Raw genomic sequence first — 17,397 nt, forward strand, 5'->3', positions numbered from 1 at the left:
GTTGTAACGCAGGCTGGGAGGAGGTGGCCTGGCGCCGCCGCCTCCCTAATTAGCCCTGGTGGTACCGACTCAGACGCCGGGCTTGAGGCAGCTCAGGACCAGTGTGGGTCCCTGTCTAGCCCCACCTGGCTGCCCACAAGTTATCGGAATCGGATCCTGGGGTCACTCTGGGGGTCTCCGAACCACCACCCCCCCCCCCACACACACACCCTGCTTGGTGACAACCCCTCCCCACAGCCAGAGTTTACAATTTCAGCCAGGCCAACAGACTGACCTTTCCTTACCCCTTTCTACACTCACCCTCGTGTTTGAAGTTGGGGTGCCGGCCTGGAGCCAAAGATTGAGTGACCAGTCTTTTCCCCAAAACGAATTCCCACGTCCAGCTGGCGGGGATGGCAGGGTACTGGGGATGCTTCTGGTTGCTATGGGATAGGGGAGGCTGATGAGACACCAATTGGATTTCCCGGAGGTCTAGTTTCTGGCGGGCTGATCCTCAAACTCCAGGCGCCCAGCTTCTTAGTGGAAATCCAGGACATGAACAAAGGGCACCAGAGGAACTAGGTTGTTCTCATCCTGAGACAACGCAATTTGTGGGCTAGTAGTATTCAGACATTTGTCCCAAGGTGATAGTGACTTCTTTCTTTTGATAGTCTGGAAACTTTTGCAAAGTTTAAGATCGAAGGAAAACACGCGGCCCCTTGTGCAGCCCGCGAGGTCCTCCCGGCCTGAGGAGGCGGAGATCTGGGGAGACTAGAGCCCCTGGCTCTGTGCGAGGAGAGGAAACCAGACGAGCTGGCTTCCTGTGGGGGCTTGGGCCTCGGACGCCCCGCGGACAGACGTGTCCTGCCCTGGCAGCGCCGAGTCCCGCTCGGGGGAGGGGATGCGTGGGGGGCGAGCCAGCGAGGAGGGGGCGGGGACAGGGTGGGCCAGGGAAGAGGGGAGGAGCGAGGGGGCTGGAGAGAGAGAGAGAAGGAAGAAGGAAGGGGCGATAGGTGGGTGCGAGCTGGCGCTGGAATGGGAGCCAAGAGCGAGTGAGCGGGGAGGGGGCGCGGGAGACACCCAGGTGTCGCATGGCGGGGTCCACGCGGTGACCTGCCTGGGAGCACAGATTGCACGAGTCTGCGCTAGGGCACCCCAGTCAGTCCCCGGTTCCCCACGCACACCCGGGGAAGGCCCGCCCTGCCCGCTGAGCGCTGTTTTCTCCAGGTCCCGGGCCGATGTCCCAGGTGAGCGGTCAGTGCCCTGCTCTGTGCGACGCGCCCCATGGAGTCCCCAGCGCTACCCCGGACCCAGGTAGGAGAAGGAATGGAGAGCAAAGATGGACCGGAGTGGGGTGGAAAACTAACAGGGTTTTTTTGGGGGGGTGGGGTTGTTAGTTCTCTAGCAGACACACGGGCGGATAGCTCCCAGGAGCTTGGGTGGGAGTGAGGGTGAGAAGTGTGAGTATTGGGGACCCGGTCCAAGGGGAGTAGAAGAGAGTAGAGGGTGAGGAAACTGGGCCCGGAGCAGGCAGCCATGGCTGAGCGGAGTTGGCTCCAACTCCCCCCATCCCCAGCTCTACACACACACACACACACACACACACACACACACACACACACACACGCCGTGGCGTCTGCCCATAATATTGGGATTTGTGTCTCAACCATTTCTGCCCGGTGTGTAAATATTTATGAGGGCCTTAGGCGGGGTGTGTGGCGGGTGGGGGGGGGGTGGCGTCTGAGTCTCTCTTCTTCCCTTCCCCCAAACTAAGCAGAGAGCTTTCTGCAAACTTTTGTTTCAGCAACTAGTGGCTTCGAAGCTGGCCCCTTCCCTCTTTGCTAGCTGCCGTTCCCTCCGTCCAGTCCCTACCCAGCGTGGCACACATACACACACTACCAACGTAGTGAAATACCCCTTCCCCCACCTCAGGGGCTAAACTACCCTGATTCTCCCAGGACCCTACAGACTAAGGAAGGGTGGGGCTTCCAATCTAGTGTCCTAGTCCCTTGTCCTCAAAGGCTAAAACTATCTTATACGGAAGGCACCTCTATGGAGGTGCAGATTCCGTTAGAGTCGGGGTGGGTAGGGGGCGGGGTGCAAAAGTGTAGGCCCAGATTTTCTGACTTAAAACCCCATTCTGGCTCAGCCAGAGGCTCTGTTTTCCTCACAGCCAAACTCTCCCTTTCCTCAGACTGTCTCAGTAATGAAGATCCAAGGCTGGACCTCGGGCTCCCTCAGGGTCTCAGACAAGTCTTTCCCCTTCTCTGGCCTCAGTCTCCATGCCCTACCCCCAACCTGGATCCCCTAGTTGGTTTGTCTGTTTGGGGAATGGTCTCAGCTGCCTGTATACCTGGCCTGGCCCCTCACAACTGTAGAGGTGGGGGACCTCCAAAACCTGAGGGATGTCTGACCAATGGAGATAGTGTGTGCTTTTTCTTCATCAGCCCTAAGTCCCTGTTCTGGGACTTAGACTTCTAGGGAAGATGCTCCTCCAAGGACCAGGCTCCTTCAGCTTGGAAAGACAGTGGGAAGCTGGGGGCTGGAAGGCCTTCATGTCTGGGAACTGTCTCTGTCTCTCTTGGCCTCTCTCCCACCCCCACTTTTCCATGCTGTCTTCCTTCCCTTGTTCAGTTTTTCTCTCCTCCGATATCTCCTTCCAACCCCCCCCCCCCTCGTCTGACCTGCTCTCCACCCAATGGCAGAGGAGGGGAGCAACGTGTGCTCAAGACAGGCTGCAGAGTCCAGGGGGAATTGTCGGGAAGGCTTAGGCCTGGGCTGTAATTTGAGGCCCCAGTGTCCCAGCAAGCCCCCTCCCCAGTCTGAACTGGGCCAGACAATGTGGCTTTTGTAACACTTGTCCTGTCCTGTACTGTTCTGCCTGCTACCCAGGAAGCCCAAACCGCAGAAGATGCAGCCAGAACCCCACAGATGCCTGACCCTGAGACCAGAACCCTCCACGTTCCCTGTGCGCTCACAAAACAGAGAGACCACAGCACTGTCCCCAGAGTGGAAGCTGCTGGCAGGACAGCCAGGGTGTGACATGCCTCCTCTTTCAGGGTTCCAAGATACAGACAGGGCACAAGAGGACTCAGGGCAGTTGTGGTTAGGGCCAGCAGCCAAGTACTCACACTCTGGACTCTTCCCCCTGGCCTCTACCCCGCCCATTCCTGAGAGCCCCAAGAGCCTGGCTCCCTAACCCACAAGATTTCTGCCTAGCACTGGGGCGTCGAATTTCTACCCATGGCTCTAAATTCAATTTCCTGGGAATTGGAGCCCTTGAACCTAAAATAAAACAACTGGACTGAGCATAGCCAGCAGCTCACATCCTCTCCAGTCCTCCTCTTCGTGGCCCGGGCCTCGCTAACTGGACATCAAAATAGCCCACCATCTCTGGTCTCCTTGGGGTTCAAAGTCAGATGTCGCCCATAATCCTTCATGTGGTCCCTCTTTCTCCTTCCCCAAACCTGAGCCATTGAACTCCAGCACTCAACCACAGACATGCAGACCTCCACAGGGAAGGAGACGGACAAGGGGCCAGTTTGCAGCAGAAACTAGCGCTTCGTTGCCATGTTGTCAGTAACGACGGGCTGTGCAGAGGGCATACTGATATCACAGGTGTCAGAGGAGGCTTTCTGGAGAAAGAGATGAGGCTGCGGCTGGACAGGGAGGAGTCAAGAGGAACTAAATAAGCACAGGTAGTCTGGCCAGAAGCTGCTGTGATGGCCCAGGGGCCTGGACAGGCGAGTGTGCCTGGAACACGAGACCTTTGTACACTGACTAAAGATGTGTGACAGAGGCCTTGAGTGTCTAGCCATACCGAGAGTGACTGAGAGGTATCAGCCACCACTCTCTGACCTGAAGTCCTGATCTTCTCTCTCCAGAGACAATCATAGCCCAAGGTACAGGGAGCCCAGATCCACTGTCCACAAAGACAATGCTAGGGGCCGAACTTGGAGCTCCAGAACATGGATACTGGCCAGGCTTGAAGTGAGACCATCCCCCCTGGAAGAGGTTCTCCTCTTCCTTCCTGGCCAAGAACCACTCCCCCCGCCCCCAATCTGGTGGATGACAGACAGAGGGAGTCTGCGAGGTCCCTGGTGCTGGAGTGAGTCTCCCCAACTTTTCCTGTGAGCGTGTGGATTTAAATATGTTCTCTCCACTTCTTTCTAGAGAGACATGCAGACCAGAGCCTCACCCCATGTTCGGGAGGAGCGCTTGTTGAAGGGACCCAGACGTGCAGGACACTAGCATGTTGAGTTCACTGTGTAAATTAATAGTGATGTCACATGACAGATGTGCAGCGGGCAGCCAGGTTTTGGCCTCTCCCAGCCTCTCCTCTACGCTCCTACGCTCACACAGCAGTAGAGTCTCCTTAGAGATGCTCTCTCTTCTCCATGCAGGACGAGGAGTCTTTTGGTCACAGAGGGAAGACTGGGCTCTGTAGCCTCTCAGTCTGGGAGTCTTCAGCCCACGTGTGCCCTGGCTCTTCCGTCCCAGCCGCATCCTGGGGCCCAGGTCCTCTGGGGCAGCACCTCCAGAGCAGTCTTCCTGACTCCACCCTTTCCTCCCTGTTCTGCTGGTCCGTCTCCCTCCTCTGCCCCCACTGTGACCTTCCTAGCTTCAGGAGATCTACCCCTCTCTGTCCCTCAGGCCATGGTCTGGTCTCTCTAGAAGCTTTTGTTCCATCCCCATCACTAGCCTTATAGTGACTGTGAGGAGAGACATCTGGGTGAAAAGGACAGCCCGGGACTCCCATGGCCTTAAACCCTCTTTATTGTCTTTCTCCTTCTCAAGCCCTGGGGGCCAAAAAAACAGGAATCTTGGCTCTGTCTATACAGGACTGTGCACTCTGTGACCTCAGGAGAAAGTCTGGGAAGCCAAGGGCCTTTAGTGACCAGCTGCTGTTGCAGGCTCCCAACCTCAGAAGCACCAAACGGCATGTGCTCCCTCATTCCCACCAAACTGTGGTTCTGGGGTCTTGGCCCCATTGCTCTTCTCAAACACCCCTCCCCCACGATTGTTTAAGACTCAGTGGCACTGCCTTCTCTGGGGTACTTCCTGACACTGCACACACACACACACAGACACACACACACACACACACACAGACACACACACACACATTCCTATAGGCTTTTAAAATTTGTTTTCTGTTGTTTTTGTTTGTTGAGATAAGGTTTCTTAGTGTACACCTGTGAGAAGAGCCCCGGCTGTCCCGCAACTCACTCTGTTGACCAGGCTGGCCTTGAACTCACAGAGTGCTGGGGATTAAAGACGTGTGCCACCACCTGGCTTTAAAACTTTTTTAAAAGAGTTGGTCTCAGGAGGCCCAGACTGGCCTTGAACTTGCTTTGTAGCTAAGGCTGGCCTTGAACTTTTGATCCTCTGGCCCCCACCTCCCAAGTGCTGGGGTTATAGGTAAGTGATACTACACCCCATTGGTACTACTCATGGGGTGAAAGAGCTAGCATTGTTTGTTTTTGTTTTGGGGTTTTGGGTTTTTGGCAGTGCTGGGAATAGCAACCAGGGTTGTTGTTTTCATGTCAAACAAATGCTTTAACTGAGTGCTCGCCCAGTCCTCTTCCTCGCCAACTTATGAATACCCTGGTGCAGCTTTGAGCTGGGTCTGGCTAGGACCTAACACAAACTTCCTGGCCTCCTGCACCTCCTACTCTCTGCCCCAGCTCCTATCTGCTGATGAGGCCTGTGGTTTTCCCTGGGCAGGCAGAAGCATGCCTACTTGGGTCTGCAGTCATATGTGCTACCTAGTAGGCCTCTGGGATCTGTGTCTGCATGGCCAAGAGGAAGTAGGGCCTGTTAACAGGGTCTCGGGCTCAGCAGCCAGTGAGGTGGCTGGACACTGGAGTACCCCTAGGCCTACTTCCAGCTTCTGATTACCAGATCCAAGTGCCCACATCTCCATGGACGGCTCTGTTTATCTCCCTCCATGGCTGTCATCTGAAGACAGCTCAGAGGACAACTATGAAAGCTCGTCTCTGTTCTCTGTAATGGAACCTATTTCCATTGGCAGGACCTTCCTTTGTCTCCATCCCTTTCTGGTGTGTACAGGGTGGATTGGATTCTGATCTCTTATCTTTGGACATCTCTGCTGTTTTCTCCCCCCTCTCGCCCCCATCTGTGAACCCTCCCTCCCCATCTCATCTGTGAACCCTCCCTCCCCATCTCATCTGTGTATCCTCCCTCCCCATCTCATCTGTGTACCCTCCCTCCCCATCTCATCTGTGTACCCTCCCTCCCCATCTCATCTGTGTACCCTCCCTCCCCATCTCATCTGTGTACCCTCCCTCCCCATCTCTGCTGGTCTCTCCCCCCCATCTGTGTAGCCTCCCTCCCCAGAGCCCTGCCCTTTGGTGTCTGCCTCTCACAGAGTCTCCTGCTTCTATTCTTTCTTTCTCCCAGCATGGGAACTATGAGGGAGACACAGGTAGAGAACCATGCTCCGAGACCATTGCCGTCCCACTGCATAGCACAGCCAAAATTGTCGGAACTTGGGCTTTACCCCTGTGGCCCCTGCCTTACCCAGAGACTGAAGCTGTGGGTTCTCAGACACCATGCATCCCCGTCCTTCCTGGGAGCCCAAGGGGCTCTAGTCCTGCTGCCAAGGGCATTGTGGTTTGAAGGTGGCCTCGTTCCCTCATTCCGCCCACCCTGCCCAGAGCCACTCTAATTACATGGGACTGCGGTTCACCTCTTCCCCAGCGTTCCTGGCTGCCTCCTGGCCTCTCTTCCTGCCTGGGGCCCCTCCCTGCTCCTCACCCCCAGGTTACTCTCTCTCTCTCTCTCTCTCTCTCCTCTCCCATGCCAGCATCCCCTCTCTGACCCAATTTCTCCACATCTGCCCTCTTCCTGTCTGAGCAGCTTCTTGCCCTGGTCTGCCCAGGCCCTGTCTAGTCTTTGCCTTTCTTCCTCATGGCTGACTTTGTTGTTGGTCCCAGACAGCCTGTCACTAGATCTCTGCCGTCCCCACCCAATCTCCTGAACTCCCTTTCCCTGGCATCTGCCTTGTAGTGCCTGTCAGTCCCCATAACTGTCTCTCTGGCACCACTGCTGAACAGCTTGTCTGTTTTTCTCCTGCACCATGTGCCCCTCCTCTCCCTACTCCTCTTTGTACCATGGGTCTCTCCTGATGCCACATGCATGTACTCACCCAGGAACACTTACATGCACACATATGAGCTATGATTCAGAAACTTTCATTTGGAAGTCAAACATCGCAGCCAGATAAGGTGATAGCTGACTGACTCGTGAAGGGACCAGAAGTAAGGAGTTCATTGAGGGCCCTGGCCTGGAGGTCAGACCTGGGCCTGGGCACACAGAAGGATGCCAGGGAAACAATCCTTCATCATCTGCTTTTTCACTAGCCCAGACCATATCCCTTCTCCCTGGGCTGGAGGTAGCAGCAGGATCCACTCACCCTGCAGACGCATCATCAGAAGAGGGCTCCCCAGAGGAGGTGGTACCCTCCATGCCCCAAGACAGTGGTCCTGGGGCTCACCGGGCTCTGAACAGCACTGACCTCGATGTTCACACAGAAGCTGTGACGTGTGAGTACCAGGGAACTAGGGTTTGGGGTGGCAACATGCAGGAGCTGCCTGAGGAAATCCAACCACAGTGTGTCCTCAGGAGTACAGTGCAGCTCTCTGCCTCTACCTTGTAAGAGGCCAGGCTCCCAGAAACACAGCTTGAGCTTGCAGGACAAGAGGCATCCTTTGCCTCCAAGAGGGAGAACTGGTGCGCTGGGCAGGGCCAGAAGCTGAAACACAGTGCAGTGTACCCTTCAGGACAGGGCCTGGGTGCAGAGGAAAGAGGGGAGCACCCAGATGCTCTGGGGAGGATGGAACAAAGTTCATCTTCTTTACCAGGCCTGTTTGGAGGTCTCCACAGTGCCCTGGGAGCCGGGCAAGGGCTACCCAGGTCATTTTTGTAATAAGCATCTACTGCCTTCCATGATAGTGTCTCAAAGAGGATTTTCCGTCTTTGAATGAGTTTGAGTACTTTCGTAGAGAGACATCACCACGGCTCTTGTCAAGCCTATTCTCTAGATGAGGAAACTGAGGCACAGACCTAGACCAGACTAGGACACAAGCCTGGCACTCAATCTTCTGGCCTCATTCTGCTGTGCCCACCTGCTGTGTTGGCATAAATAATGTGCCTTCTGCACCTCTAGCGAGGGCATCTGAGGCCAAACTGGACAACCTGGAAGCAGCCTTCTGTATACACACGCGCACACACACACGCATGCATGCACACACACGCATGCATGCACACACACACACTCACACAAACACACTTGAGACGAGGTCATGGCCATGGCCACAGGGAGGGGTCCCAGGCGAGAGTGGGACAGACACCCCTGTGTCTATGTCTTTGAGTGTTTGCACTGTGACTCAACACCACCCCCACCCCTTGGCCACCCCATAGCCGAGGCCACAGGCGAGCTTTGTGTCTGCAGGGCCTCCCAGGGCCCTAGGCTCACCACAGACTCCCTCCCTCTGGCCACTGAACCCATGTTTAGGCAGCAGGGCAAGGGACAGCGAAACTGGCCAAAGGCTCAACCAGTATGCTCTGGAGCCAGGATGATTCAGGCCTAGCCACTCCCGTGGCTTTGCTCCTGTTTGCCAGGTGCAGGCCCCAGCCATGCCTTGCCCAACCCCAGCCTGGCACCTCTGTTTCCCACCTTGTCATTGGTGTTATCCTCCCAGCCTCCTCTCTCTGCTTCCTAGCTGTGGAATCTCTTGTGAATTATACCAGCTGGTCCTCAAGTTTTTTCATCTGAGAAACATGCCAATAATTGATGGTTTATAGTGTTTAAAGACATTACTCGGGCACACGGTCTCGTACACTGATACCCACTCAAAGCATGTGAACTAGCTGCCACTCTAAGAAGTGACTGTGGATGTAGCAGCTTGTTTCCCAGTTCCTCAGTCCCCAGCCTTTGCCCCCATTCCTTGCCTCTCTGTCCTGAGGCACAGTGGTCTACACCAGTAATCCCAGCACGTTGGAAGTGGAGACAGGAGAATGAGGGACTTGAACTCCTATGCAAGGTCATCGTCAGCTACATAGCCAGTTTGAGTCCAGCTTTGGCTACAAAAGTCTCAAAGACGGGGGAGGGGGTCTTATAAAGAGGATTCCATTAGAAAATAATCAGCAAGTATTGGGGACGACTGGCCAGCACACACAGAGCTCAAGGGGCAGCGACTGGTTAGCACACAGTGAGTGTTCAAAGGAACCACGACTGACTGGCACACAAGAGTCCAGCCCCCTGAGTCCAGAGGTGCACTGAGGCCACCTTCCTCTCTCCTGAGCACCGAGGGCCTCCTCATATCTCCCCCCTGTAGAATGTAAATTCCCAAGTCAGCTGGAGAAGTGAGGACTACGGCCCTGCTAAGGGAATGGAAGCACCCCATTTTTGCAGAAGGCATTCAGCAGCCAGGGCCCAGACCTCATGTGACCCCTTCTTACCTCCCCTACCAGCATAACACAAGGAGATCTAGAAAGCCTCTGAGGGCTTGGGTCATCACCAGGCTCAGCTTCTAAAATTGATTGCTTAGCTTAGAGGAGGAGAAGTGGCCTTTGGAAGGCGCTCCCTACCCATTCTCCCGTCCCGTGTCACCCCTACCCCCACCCCCACCGTCACCCAGACCAGGAGCTGCTCAGTCCTTTCTGCCCACAGTAGCAGGGCAGGGCGGGACTATGCAGAGCTGAGGGCAAGAAGCAGAAGATAAAGGGGCTGCTACTAGGGGCCCTCAATCCAGAGCCAAGCATGATGTCTCCAAACAGATGTTCCCAATAAGTCACCAGCAGCACCTAGGGCGAAAACAGCTGGGGGTTTGGCAGAGGCCAAGGTGAAGGTTAACTGATTCACTGCCATCGTCAGCAACCCCAGCCGACCATGTCTCCCCGACCCTACCAGTCTAGCCCAGGTCCTAGAGCCTACAAGAGGACAGATTTCATGTGGAGTAAGAAAGTGGGGTTCAGGTACCCCTGCTTTGTACCTTTGGTTTTAGTTTTTGTTTTTCCGGAATGAGCACTGCCATGGGAGTTGAAACTGAACCCCAGGCTGTGATTGGTCCATGATGTCCCTGTGGGCTAGTCATTTCTGCTTTCCGGGCCTCAGTTTCTCCAGGACACAGATCTGCCTTCGCTGCCGGAGGTGAAACTAAGAGTAAACTGGTAGGATCAGACAGATCATCAGAGGGTGACCCTCTCTTTCATCACCACCTTTTCATTTCCCCAGGCCAGCCTCAGGGGAACCCCTTAGGCTGCACCCCATTACTGCCAAACGGCTCCGACCATAGCCACCCCTCAGAACTGGGCAGTGCCGGGCATGCGGGGAACGGTGCCCCGGGAGGCCCCAAAGCCCACCGGAAGTTGCAGACACACCCATCTCTGGGCAGCCAGACCGGGAGGAAGAGCAAAGGCAGCACTCGGTCAACTTCCCAGGTCCCCCTCCAGGCACAAGAAGGTAAGACCCCTGCTGTCCCGCATGCGCATGCGCAGACAGGCAGCGCAGCCCCGGCTGTAGATTGAGGCGTGCGCAGCTAGGTTGGACTCAGTGCCTCCTGCCTATTGGCTCCTGAGGCCGGAGGATCAAGGCCATCCTGGGCTTTGTAACCAGATCCTGTCTCAAGCGGCGATAAACCAGGCGTCATGGCTCACACCCCTACCATCCAGCACTCAGAGACTGACATGCTAACTCCTGCAAGGTATCCTACTACCTCCACATGGTTGTGGGGTTTGTGTTTAGAAAGGGAGACCTCGGGGCTAGAGAGATGGCTCAGCGGTTAAGAGCATTGCCTGCTCTTCCAAAGGCCCTGAGTTCAACTCCCAGCAACCACATGGCTCACAACCATCTGCAATGAGGTCTGGTGCCCTCTTCTGGCCTTCAGGCATACACACAAAGAATATTGTATACATAATAAATAATAAATAAATTAAAAAAAAAAAAGAAAGGGAGACCTCCAGCCTCCGGGGAATCCTGGGGCCCAAACAGCTGCCCAGCCACGGGGAAGGCTGATGCGAGGGTGCGAGAGCCTGGCTCTGAGGAGCTCTTGGTGCCCTGTTCAACTTCGTGCACCTTGAGAAGCATACTGGGCGGTGAAGTGACCTCAGTCCCAGGACGGCTCCCTCAGGCTTACCCTAACAAGGAATGTAGCCACCTGGGCTGATCCAGTCCACTTTATTTCCAGAATCAGAAAATTTCCGCCAGGGGCTTGTGACCCCACTTTTCATCCCCAACACCAGAGAAAATGAAAAAAAAAATCCTTTAGGAGTGGACCATCTGTTTCGTCAAAGCAAACGTAGAGCGTAAAATGATGCTGAGCTGTTGGGGTGGGGAGTAGGGGGCACCCAGCCGCTTTCTGCTCCGACATCACAAAGCCGGCAGCCATCTGCTTGCCCCATCGGGTATCATGGGGCGGTCATCTGTAGTTCAGGAACCACCTGATGGCAGCCCTGCTCATGCTGGGGGACCCTGGCCTGGCCCCCTGCAAGCAAGATTCAATGTGTGCATTTATTGCTGTTGTTTTTACGATTTATTTATTTTAACTTGGGAGGCAGAGATAGGCAGATCTCTGTGAGTTCAAGGCCAGCCTGGTCTACAAGTGATAGTTCGAAGACAGGCTCCAAAAATACAGAGAAACCCTGACTTAAAAAAAAAAAAAAAAAAAAAAAAAAGGAAAGAAAGTAAAGAAAAAAGATGTATTTATTCTATGTGTATGAGAGTTTTGCCTGCACATGTGTGTGCCTGGTGTTCTCAGAGGCCAGAGAGTGTGTCCAATCCCTGGAACTGGAATTACAAATGGTTGAGCGTCATCATGTAGAAGCTAAGAACTGAACTGGATGGAATCAAACCCAAGCCCTCTTCAAGAACAGCAAATGCTCTAAACCACTAAGCCATCTTTCTAGGGAGGGCCCTGTCTACCCCACTGTCCCTGAATTTGTTAAGTAAGGCTTTCTGAAACCTTCTCACCCCTTGGGGCAGATTCTGTCCAAAGTATTTTATGACAGGCAGTCATTCACTTAGCTGACTGACTTACCCTGGGGAGGAGGGGAGAGAAGTGTCTAGGTGGTAGAGCACTTGTCTAGCATGTTCAGGGCCCTGGGTTCAACTCCCAGGGGTGCAAGAAAATAAATAATATTAACAGCTCTGCATTCTGGGCACCTGCTACATGCTAGGTACCTAGCCCATGCCCTCACTAGGCTCTCGTGGATAGGGACACATGGGATCGTTATCCATGTGGCAAGTCCCACTACAGAGGCTGTATTAGCATGGAAACAGCCACACCAGCGCAGAGGCCGAGGGAACGCGAACGCAGAAGTGACCCATAGTAGGGGTGTTTGGCATTTGGCAGGTTGACTGAGACTCCAGGAGGCGGGGACTCTGGGAAGGTTTTTATCAGCTATGCCAACTATGTTGAGGGACGCAAAGATGACCTACGGACACACGGGGAAGGTTGGGATGGACTGAGAGTCTTAAATACAGCAGTGGTTTAACACATCTACAGTTGAAGAAAACTACTGGATCCATTTGGGGTATAGACAGAAGACAGGGCTGCCACACAGCGTGCTGGACAGGGTTAGTCAGCAAAGTGCAGCTCTGGTGTCCCCTGGCCTGGCCCTCAGGAGGGCGTACTGCCCAGCACTCTGCAGTGAGGGCTCAGCCCACCAGCCAAATAAGGGCCTACTGTGTTCACCCTGTGTGGTCCAAGCTGGCCTCAGATTCTCTGTGGCCGACGATGACCCTGAACTCCTGATCCTCTTGCCTGTGCCTGCCGTGAGCTGGGATTACAGCCGTGCACAACTATAGCTCGTACACACAGTCAGGACTGTGTGCGTGCCCTTAGGAGAGAAGCATTCTGCGGACTGGGACACATCTGTGACCATAACAGACCAAGGTGACTGCCCTGGTAGAACCTGTGTCTACACAGGGTTTGCTATTGTTGGAAGGAGACACCATGACCATGGCAATACTTATAAAGAAAACATTTAATGGAGGGGGGCTCGCTGACAGTTTCAGAGGTTCAGTCCATTATGATCATGAAGGGGAGCATGGCAGCGTGCAGGCAGATGTGGTGTTGGAGTCAAGAGTGCTACATCTTGCAGGTAACGGAAAGTTGACTGACAGCCCCACTGAAGGAAGCTTGAGCAAGAGACCCCAAAGGCCACACCTCCTAACAGTGCCGCTCCATTCAGGGGTCATTTTCTTTCAAGCCACGACCACCTGGCAAGGATGAGGTGACCATCTACTTGAAGCCTGTTGTGCAGTGGCCCACGACAGAGCTCGGAAGTCAGAAGAATGCAGGAGGGCGGCGAGCGGGATGTGCCAGGGTGTGGAGAGTTCTGGAGAGTTCTGCTCCTCCAGGGGAGCCTGCTGGAGATGGCATTTGGAGAAGTAGGGAAAGAAAGGGGTGAGACTATTCCAGGCAGAGAGAGAGGTACCGCTAGGCCGTGCTTCGCCTGAGTTTCAGCAGATCAGCACAGACAGAGCAGAGAAGGATAGTCAGGAGAGACAGCTCACCAGGCCTGAGGCCCACCTGGAACCTCAGCCCTTGAGGGCATCTGTGATAGCTCTGAGCACAGCGGGATCTGATGCAGCCTCTGTTTTTAGTTCTTATTGCTTGTTTTTCTTTGTTTGTTTGTTGTCCTGGCTCTGGGACAGACAACAGATTGGTGAGGTATAACCAAAGACAGAGAGGGGGACTCAGTGAGTGAGGGACAAGCAGAATTCTAGACTGTATATTGTTGTTTGTTTCGTTTTTTGAGACAGGGTTTCATGTAGCCCAGACTGACCTCCAACTCACCAAGTAGCTGAGGATGATCTTGAACTACTGATCCTCCTGCTTCTGTCTCCCAAACAGTGGAATTGCATGTGCACACAGTTTCTACAGTGCTGGTGATTGAACCCAGGCCTCCTGCATGCTAGGCAATCACTCTATTAACTGAGCCAAATCCCCAGCCTACTTCTTTAAATGGCTAATCTCTGTGCCTTAGTTTCTTCATCTGTAGAATGGGGCTAATTACAGCCCACATCGTAGAGTTGTTACAGGTGGATTAGGCGAGTGTCCTTCCTACACAGCACTTACAACCGGTGCCTGGGACACCTCTTCACCCACTTGGTTAAATACATAATCAGAGCGCAGTTAAAACAGGGACTCCTCCAGGCGTTGGTGGCGTATGCTTTTAATACTAGCACTCGGAAGGCAGAGACAGGCTGATCTCTGTGAGTTCAAGAGGAGCCTGGTCTACAGAGAGAGTTCTAGGACAGGCTCCAAAGCTACAGAGAAACCCTGTCTCGAACACCCCACCCCCCCAAAAAAGGACTCCCAATGCAGACTGGCTGTGCTCCCTTCAGTTCCCACTCTGATTTACTCGCCTCCTGTGCCTATAAAGAAACTGGGTATCCCCACTAGCTCCCCACTAGCTCCGTTTGCTTCTCGGGGCGATGGGGGCTACAGACACCGTGTTGTGATGGGGCTCCCTTGCTCCTGTCTCTGACTCGCCTGGCCCCGCCCACAGACTGCTGCGTCCACTGCATCCTGTCCTGTCTGTTCTGTGAGTTCCTGACACTCTGCAACATTGTCCTGGACTGCGCCACCTGCGGTTCCTGCAGCTCCGAGGACTCCTGCCTCTGCTGCTGCTGCTGCGGCTCAGGCGAGTGCGCCGACTGCGACCTGCCCTGCGACCTGGACTGTGGCATTGTGGACGCCTGCTGCGAGTCGGCAGACTGCCTGGAGATCTGCATGGAGTGCTGTGGACTCTGCTTCTCCTCCTGATGCCACAGAACAGCCTTAGAGCTGCCACACGAAGCTTGACACCTCCCCTGACCCCAGGGCCCCCTCAGAATCCCAGCCCAGATGTGAGAAAGTGGGAAGGCCAGAGGAGCCATCTCAGCCGCGGAACAGGTCCGTTACCCACAAGCCTGCTCTCCTCGGTGGGTGACCTGGAACGTGGCCTCTAGAACCGGGTAAGACGGAACCAGTTAGCTGCCAGGACTCCGAACACTGTGAACGGCAGGGGGAGGGGCAGGAATGGGAGGCCTCAGTCCTTCTCTACCTCTGCTCCAGGTGTCAGCCTCCCTCGGCTACCCCAGCTCAGAAGACAGAAAATGTGAAAAGACACCTGCCCGGCCCATTGTCAGCCCCTACCCACCTCCCCAGCTCATTTGCTGGGCTCTTACAGGAGCCTGACCCACACAGTGACCCGAGAGGGTGGGGCTTGGGGTGGGGTTGGGTGGGACAGGGGACAGTAAGACTGGAAGCAGGGTGGGCAGAGGGAGGGTCTGTGCTATTCGTTGCTGTAAATAAAGATGTTGTCTGTTCCGTCTCCACTTTCCTTGGGACCTGTGACAAAATGTAAGGGCATAAGTGCTGAAAAGCACTACTTCCTGCCAGGACCTTGTATGTATGTGGTCTCGGATGGGCCGATAGGCACGCTGCCACAAAAACATGAGAAACTGGCTTTGAGTCCCCAGAGTCCACATAAAAGATGGCTCTAGAAACCTGTGTCTGCCATCCCATAACTCCCTCAGCAAGATGGAGGCCGAGAGAATCTCTGGGAACAAGAAACTTCCAAATGAGAGAAGAGGTGAGAGCTGGCCCGAGATTGCCCTGTGGCATACATGCATGCTAGCACACACAGACCCTGTGGCACACACGCGTGTTAGCACACACAGACCCTGTGGCACACACGCGTGCCAGCACACAGACCCTGTGGCACACACGCGTGCCAGCACACAGACCCTGTGGCACACACACGTGCCAGCACACACACCCTGTGGCACACACGCATGCCAGCACACACAGACCCAGTGGCACACACGCATGTTAGCACACACAGACCCTGTGGCACACACGCGTGTTGGCACACACAGACCCTGTGGCACACACACGTGTTGGCACATACAGACCCTGTGGCACACACGCGTGCTGACACACATAGACCCTGTGGCACACATGCGTGCTAGCACACACAGACTCTGTGGCACACATGCGTGTTAGCACACACAGACCCTGCAGCACACACCATTCTCCCTGGCTTATGACTTCACTTCCCACAAGGAAGGGAGGATAGGTCAGGTCCTGACCACTGTTCCCAATGCCCGCCAACTGACAAGTCAGGTCCAGCAAGGGAAGAGTTAACCTTGGCACGGTGTAATTAACAACAGATGTGTCCAGGCTTTGATTAATTAATCTCCTGCTGGAGGCAGCTCTCCAAGATTCCCAATGGAGTTGCTCCAAGGCTCAGGCTGATCCTGTGTCATCTGCTGGAGGGTGCCTAGGAAGGGGTTACCCCAGCCTCACCCTGACTTGAAGCTACTCTGGGGATTGGGGGCAGATATGGCCTGAGCAAGGGTCATATTCCCTGGCTCAAGTCCTATTCCCCAGGTGTCAGGGACTGGATGAGGAGGAAGCCTTGTCAGGACCACAGGAACCTTGGAGGTCATGGGTCCAGTGACCCATTCAGGCAAAAAGTAGGATATGGCCATCAGAGACAGGCCTGGGTATCCCTGTACTGGGGTACATAGGCCCACAGCAGTCAGGATCAGGCCAAATGACAGGGACCTAGGTGTCCGGGGAAGAGACGTGGCTGAGGAGACACTCAAGTATGTGTGGGTGCTGCTTCCATCTCAATGGCTGGAGGGAAGGACACTCAGAAGGGCCATAGGCACCCCAGACTCTCTCCAGAAATATTATGGAGCCGTGGGCTTCCCTTCGGTATCAGAAGGTTGTGACAGGCCCTAAGGGGACTCCTGCCCTACAGGCCCAGGCCGCAGACCTTACTTTGCCTGCTTTCTGGATTCTAACACGACGCTGGAAATTTAGGAAAAGACAGGACCAGCCTGGAGTCACCATGGTGCTAAGAGAAAGTGCAAGGCCCCTGGTTATTAATTTGTCTATATTCATTTGTTTACAATTTTTATTTAGTTATTGTGCATGTCCAAGCTTCAAGAGTCAAATCTGGATTTTATATGCTCTGGTTGTTCGTTTTGAGACGGGGTCTTTCTATGTAGCCCTGACTGTCCTGGAGCTCACTCTGTAGACCAGGCTGGCCTCGAACTCACAGAGATCTGCCTGCCTCTGCCTCCCCATACTGGGATTAAAGTGTGTGCCACATGCAGTTTCTTTTGTTGTTGTTGAAAAACAACAACAAAAAAAATTGATCCTCTCAGTGACCCTAGTAAGTGAGGCAGAGCCACCGAGTGCCAGTGGGCGGGTGACTTGGTTTTATTCTTGTCCATTCTCAGCAGCCATGAACACACCCATTTACATAACTGTACTCCCTCTGAAGAAGGTTCCAGAAAATGAAAGGTGGGTGTAATGGTGCCTGTGATCCCACACTCCGGAGGCTGAGACGGGTTCAAGTCAGCAGCACAGTAGGAGCGTGCCTCAGACA

At 54.5% G+C, this 17,397-nt stretch overlaps 1 protein-coding gene across 2 annotated transcripts; it reads left to right on the forward strand.

Moving 5' to 3' along the window:
- Positions 1–961: 961 nt before the first annotated feature.
- Mdfi (MyoD family inhibitor) lies at positions 962–15,186 on the forward strand. 2 transcript variants are annotated; one of them, XM_038343442.1, is made up of 5 exons: positions 962–992; positions 1,207–1,293; positions 7,365–7,547; positions 10,241–10,468; positions 14,521–15,186. In XM_038343442.1, exons 2-5 carry the CDS (start codon positions 1,218–1,220, stop codon positions 14,775–14,777), a joined length of 744 nt encoding a protein of 247 aa, XP_038199370.1. In that variant the 5' UTR covers positions 962–992; positions 1,207–1,217; the 3' UTR covers positions 14,778–15,186. The 2 variants fall into 2 exon arrangements, 1 of the variants encoding a protein (XP_038199370.1); XR_006020887.1 differs by lacking the exon at positions 962–992 and having other exon boundaries at positions 993–1,293; positions 14,521–14,968; positions 15,069–15,149.
- The last annotated feature ends 2,211 nt before the right edge of the window (positions 15,187–17,397 follow it).

This window comes from Arvicola amphibius, chromosome 9 (assembly GCF_903992535.2).
Source record: "Arvicola amphibius chromosome 9, mArvAmp1.2, whole genome shotgun sequence".
NCBI classification, from domain to species: Eukaryota; Metazoa; Chordata; class Mammalia; order Rodentia; family Cricetidae; genus Arvicola; species Arvicola amphibius.

Excerpts from the sequence above, each read along its gene's own strand:
- Mdfi (XM_038343442.1), top strand. The coding sequence starts at position 1,218 with ATGTCCCAGGTGAGCGGTCAGTGCCCTGCTCTGTGCGACGCGCCCCAT. Across the intron at positions 1,294-7,364 it reads CAGCGCTACCCCGGACCCAG|CCCAGACCATATCCCTTCTC; the intron begins GTAGGAGAAGGA and ends CTTTTTCACTAG. Across the intron at positions 10,469-14,520 it reads CCCCCTCCAGGCACAAGAAG|ACTGCTGCGTCCACTGCATC; the intron begins GTAAGACCCCTG and ends CCCCGCCCACAG.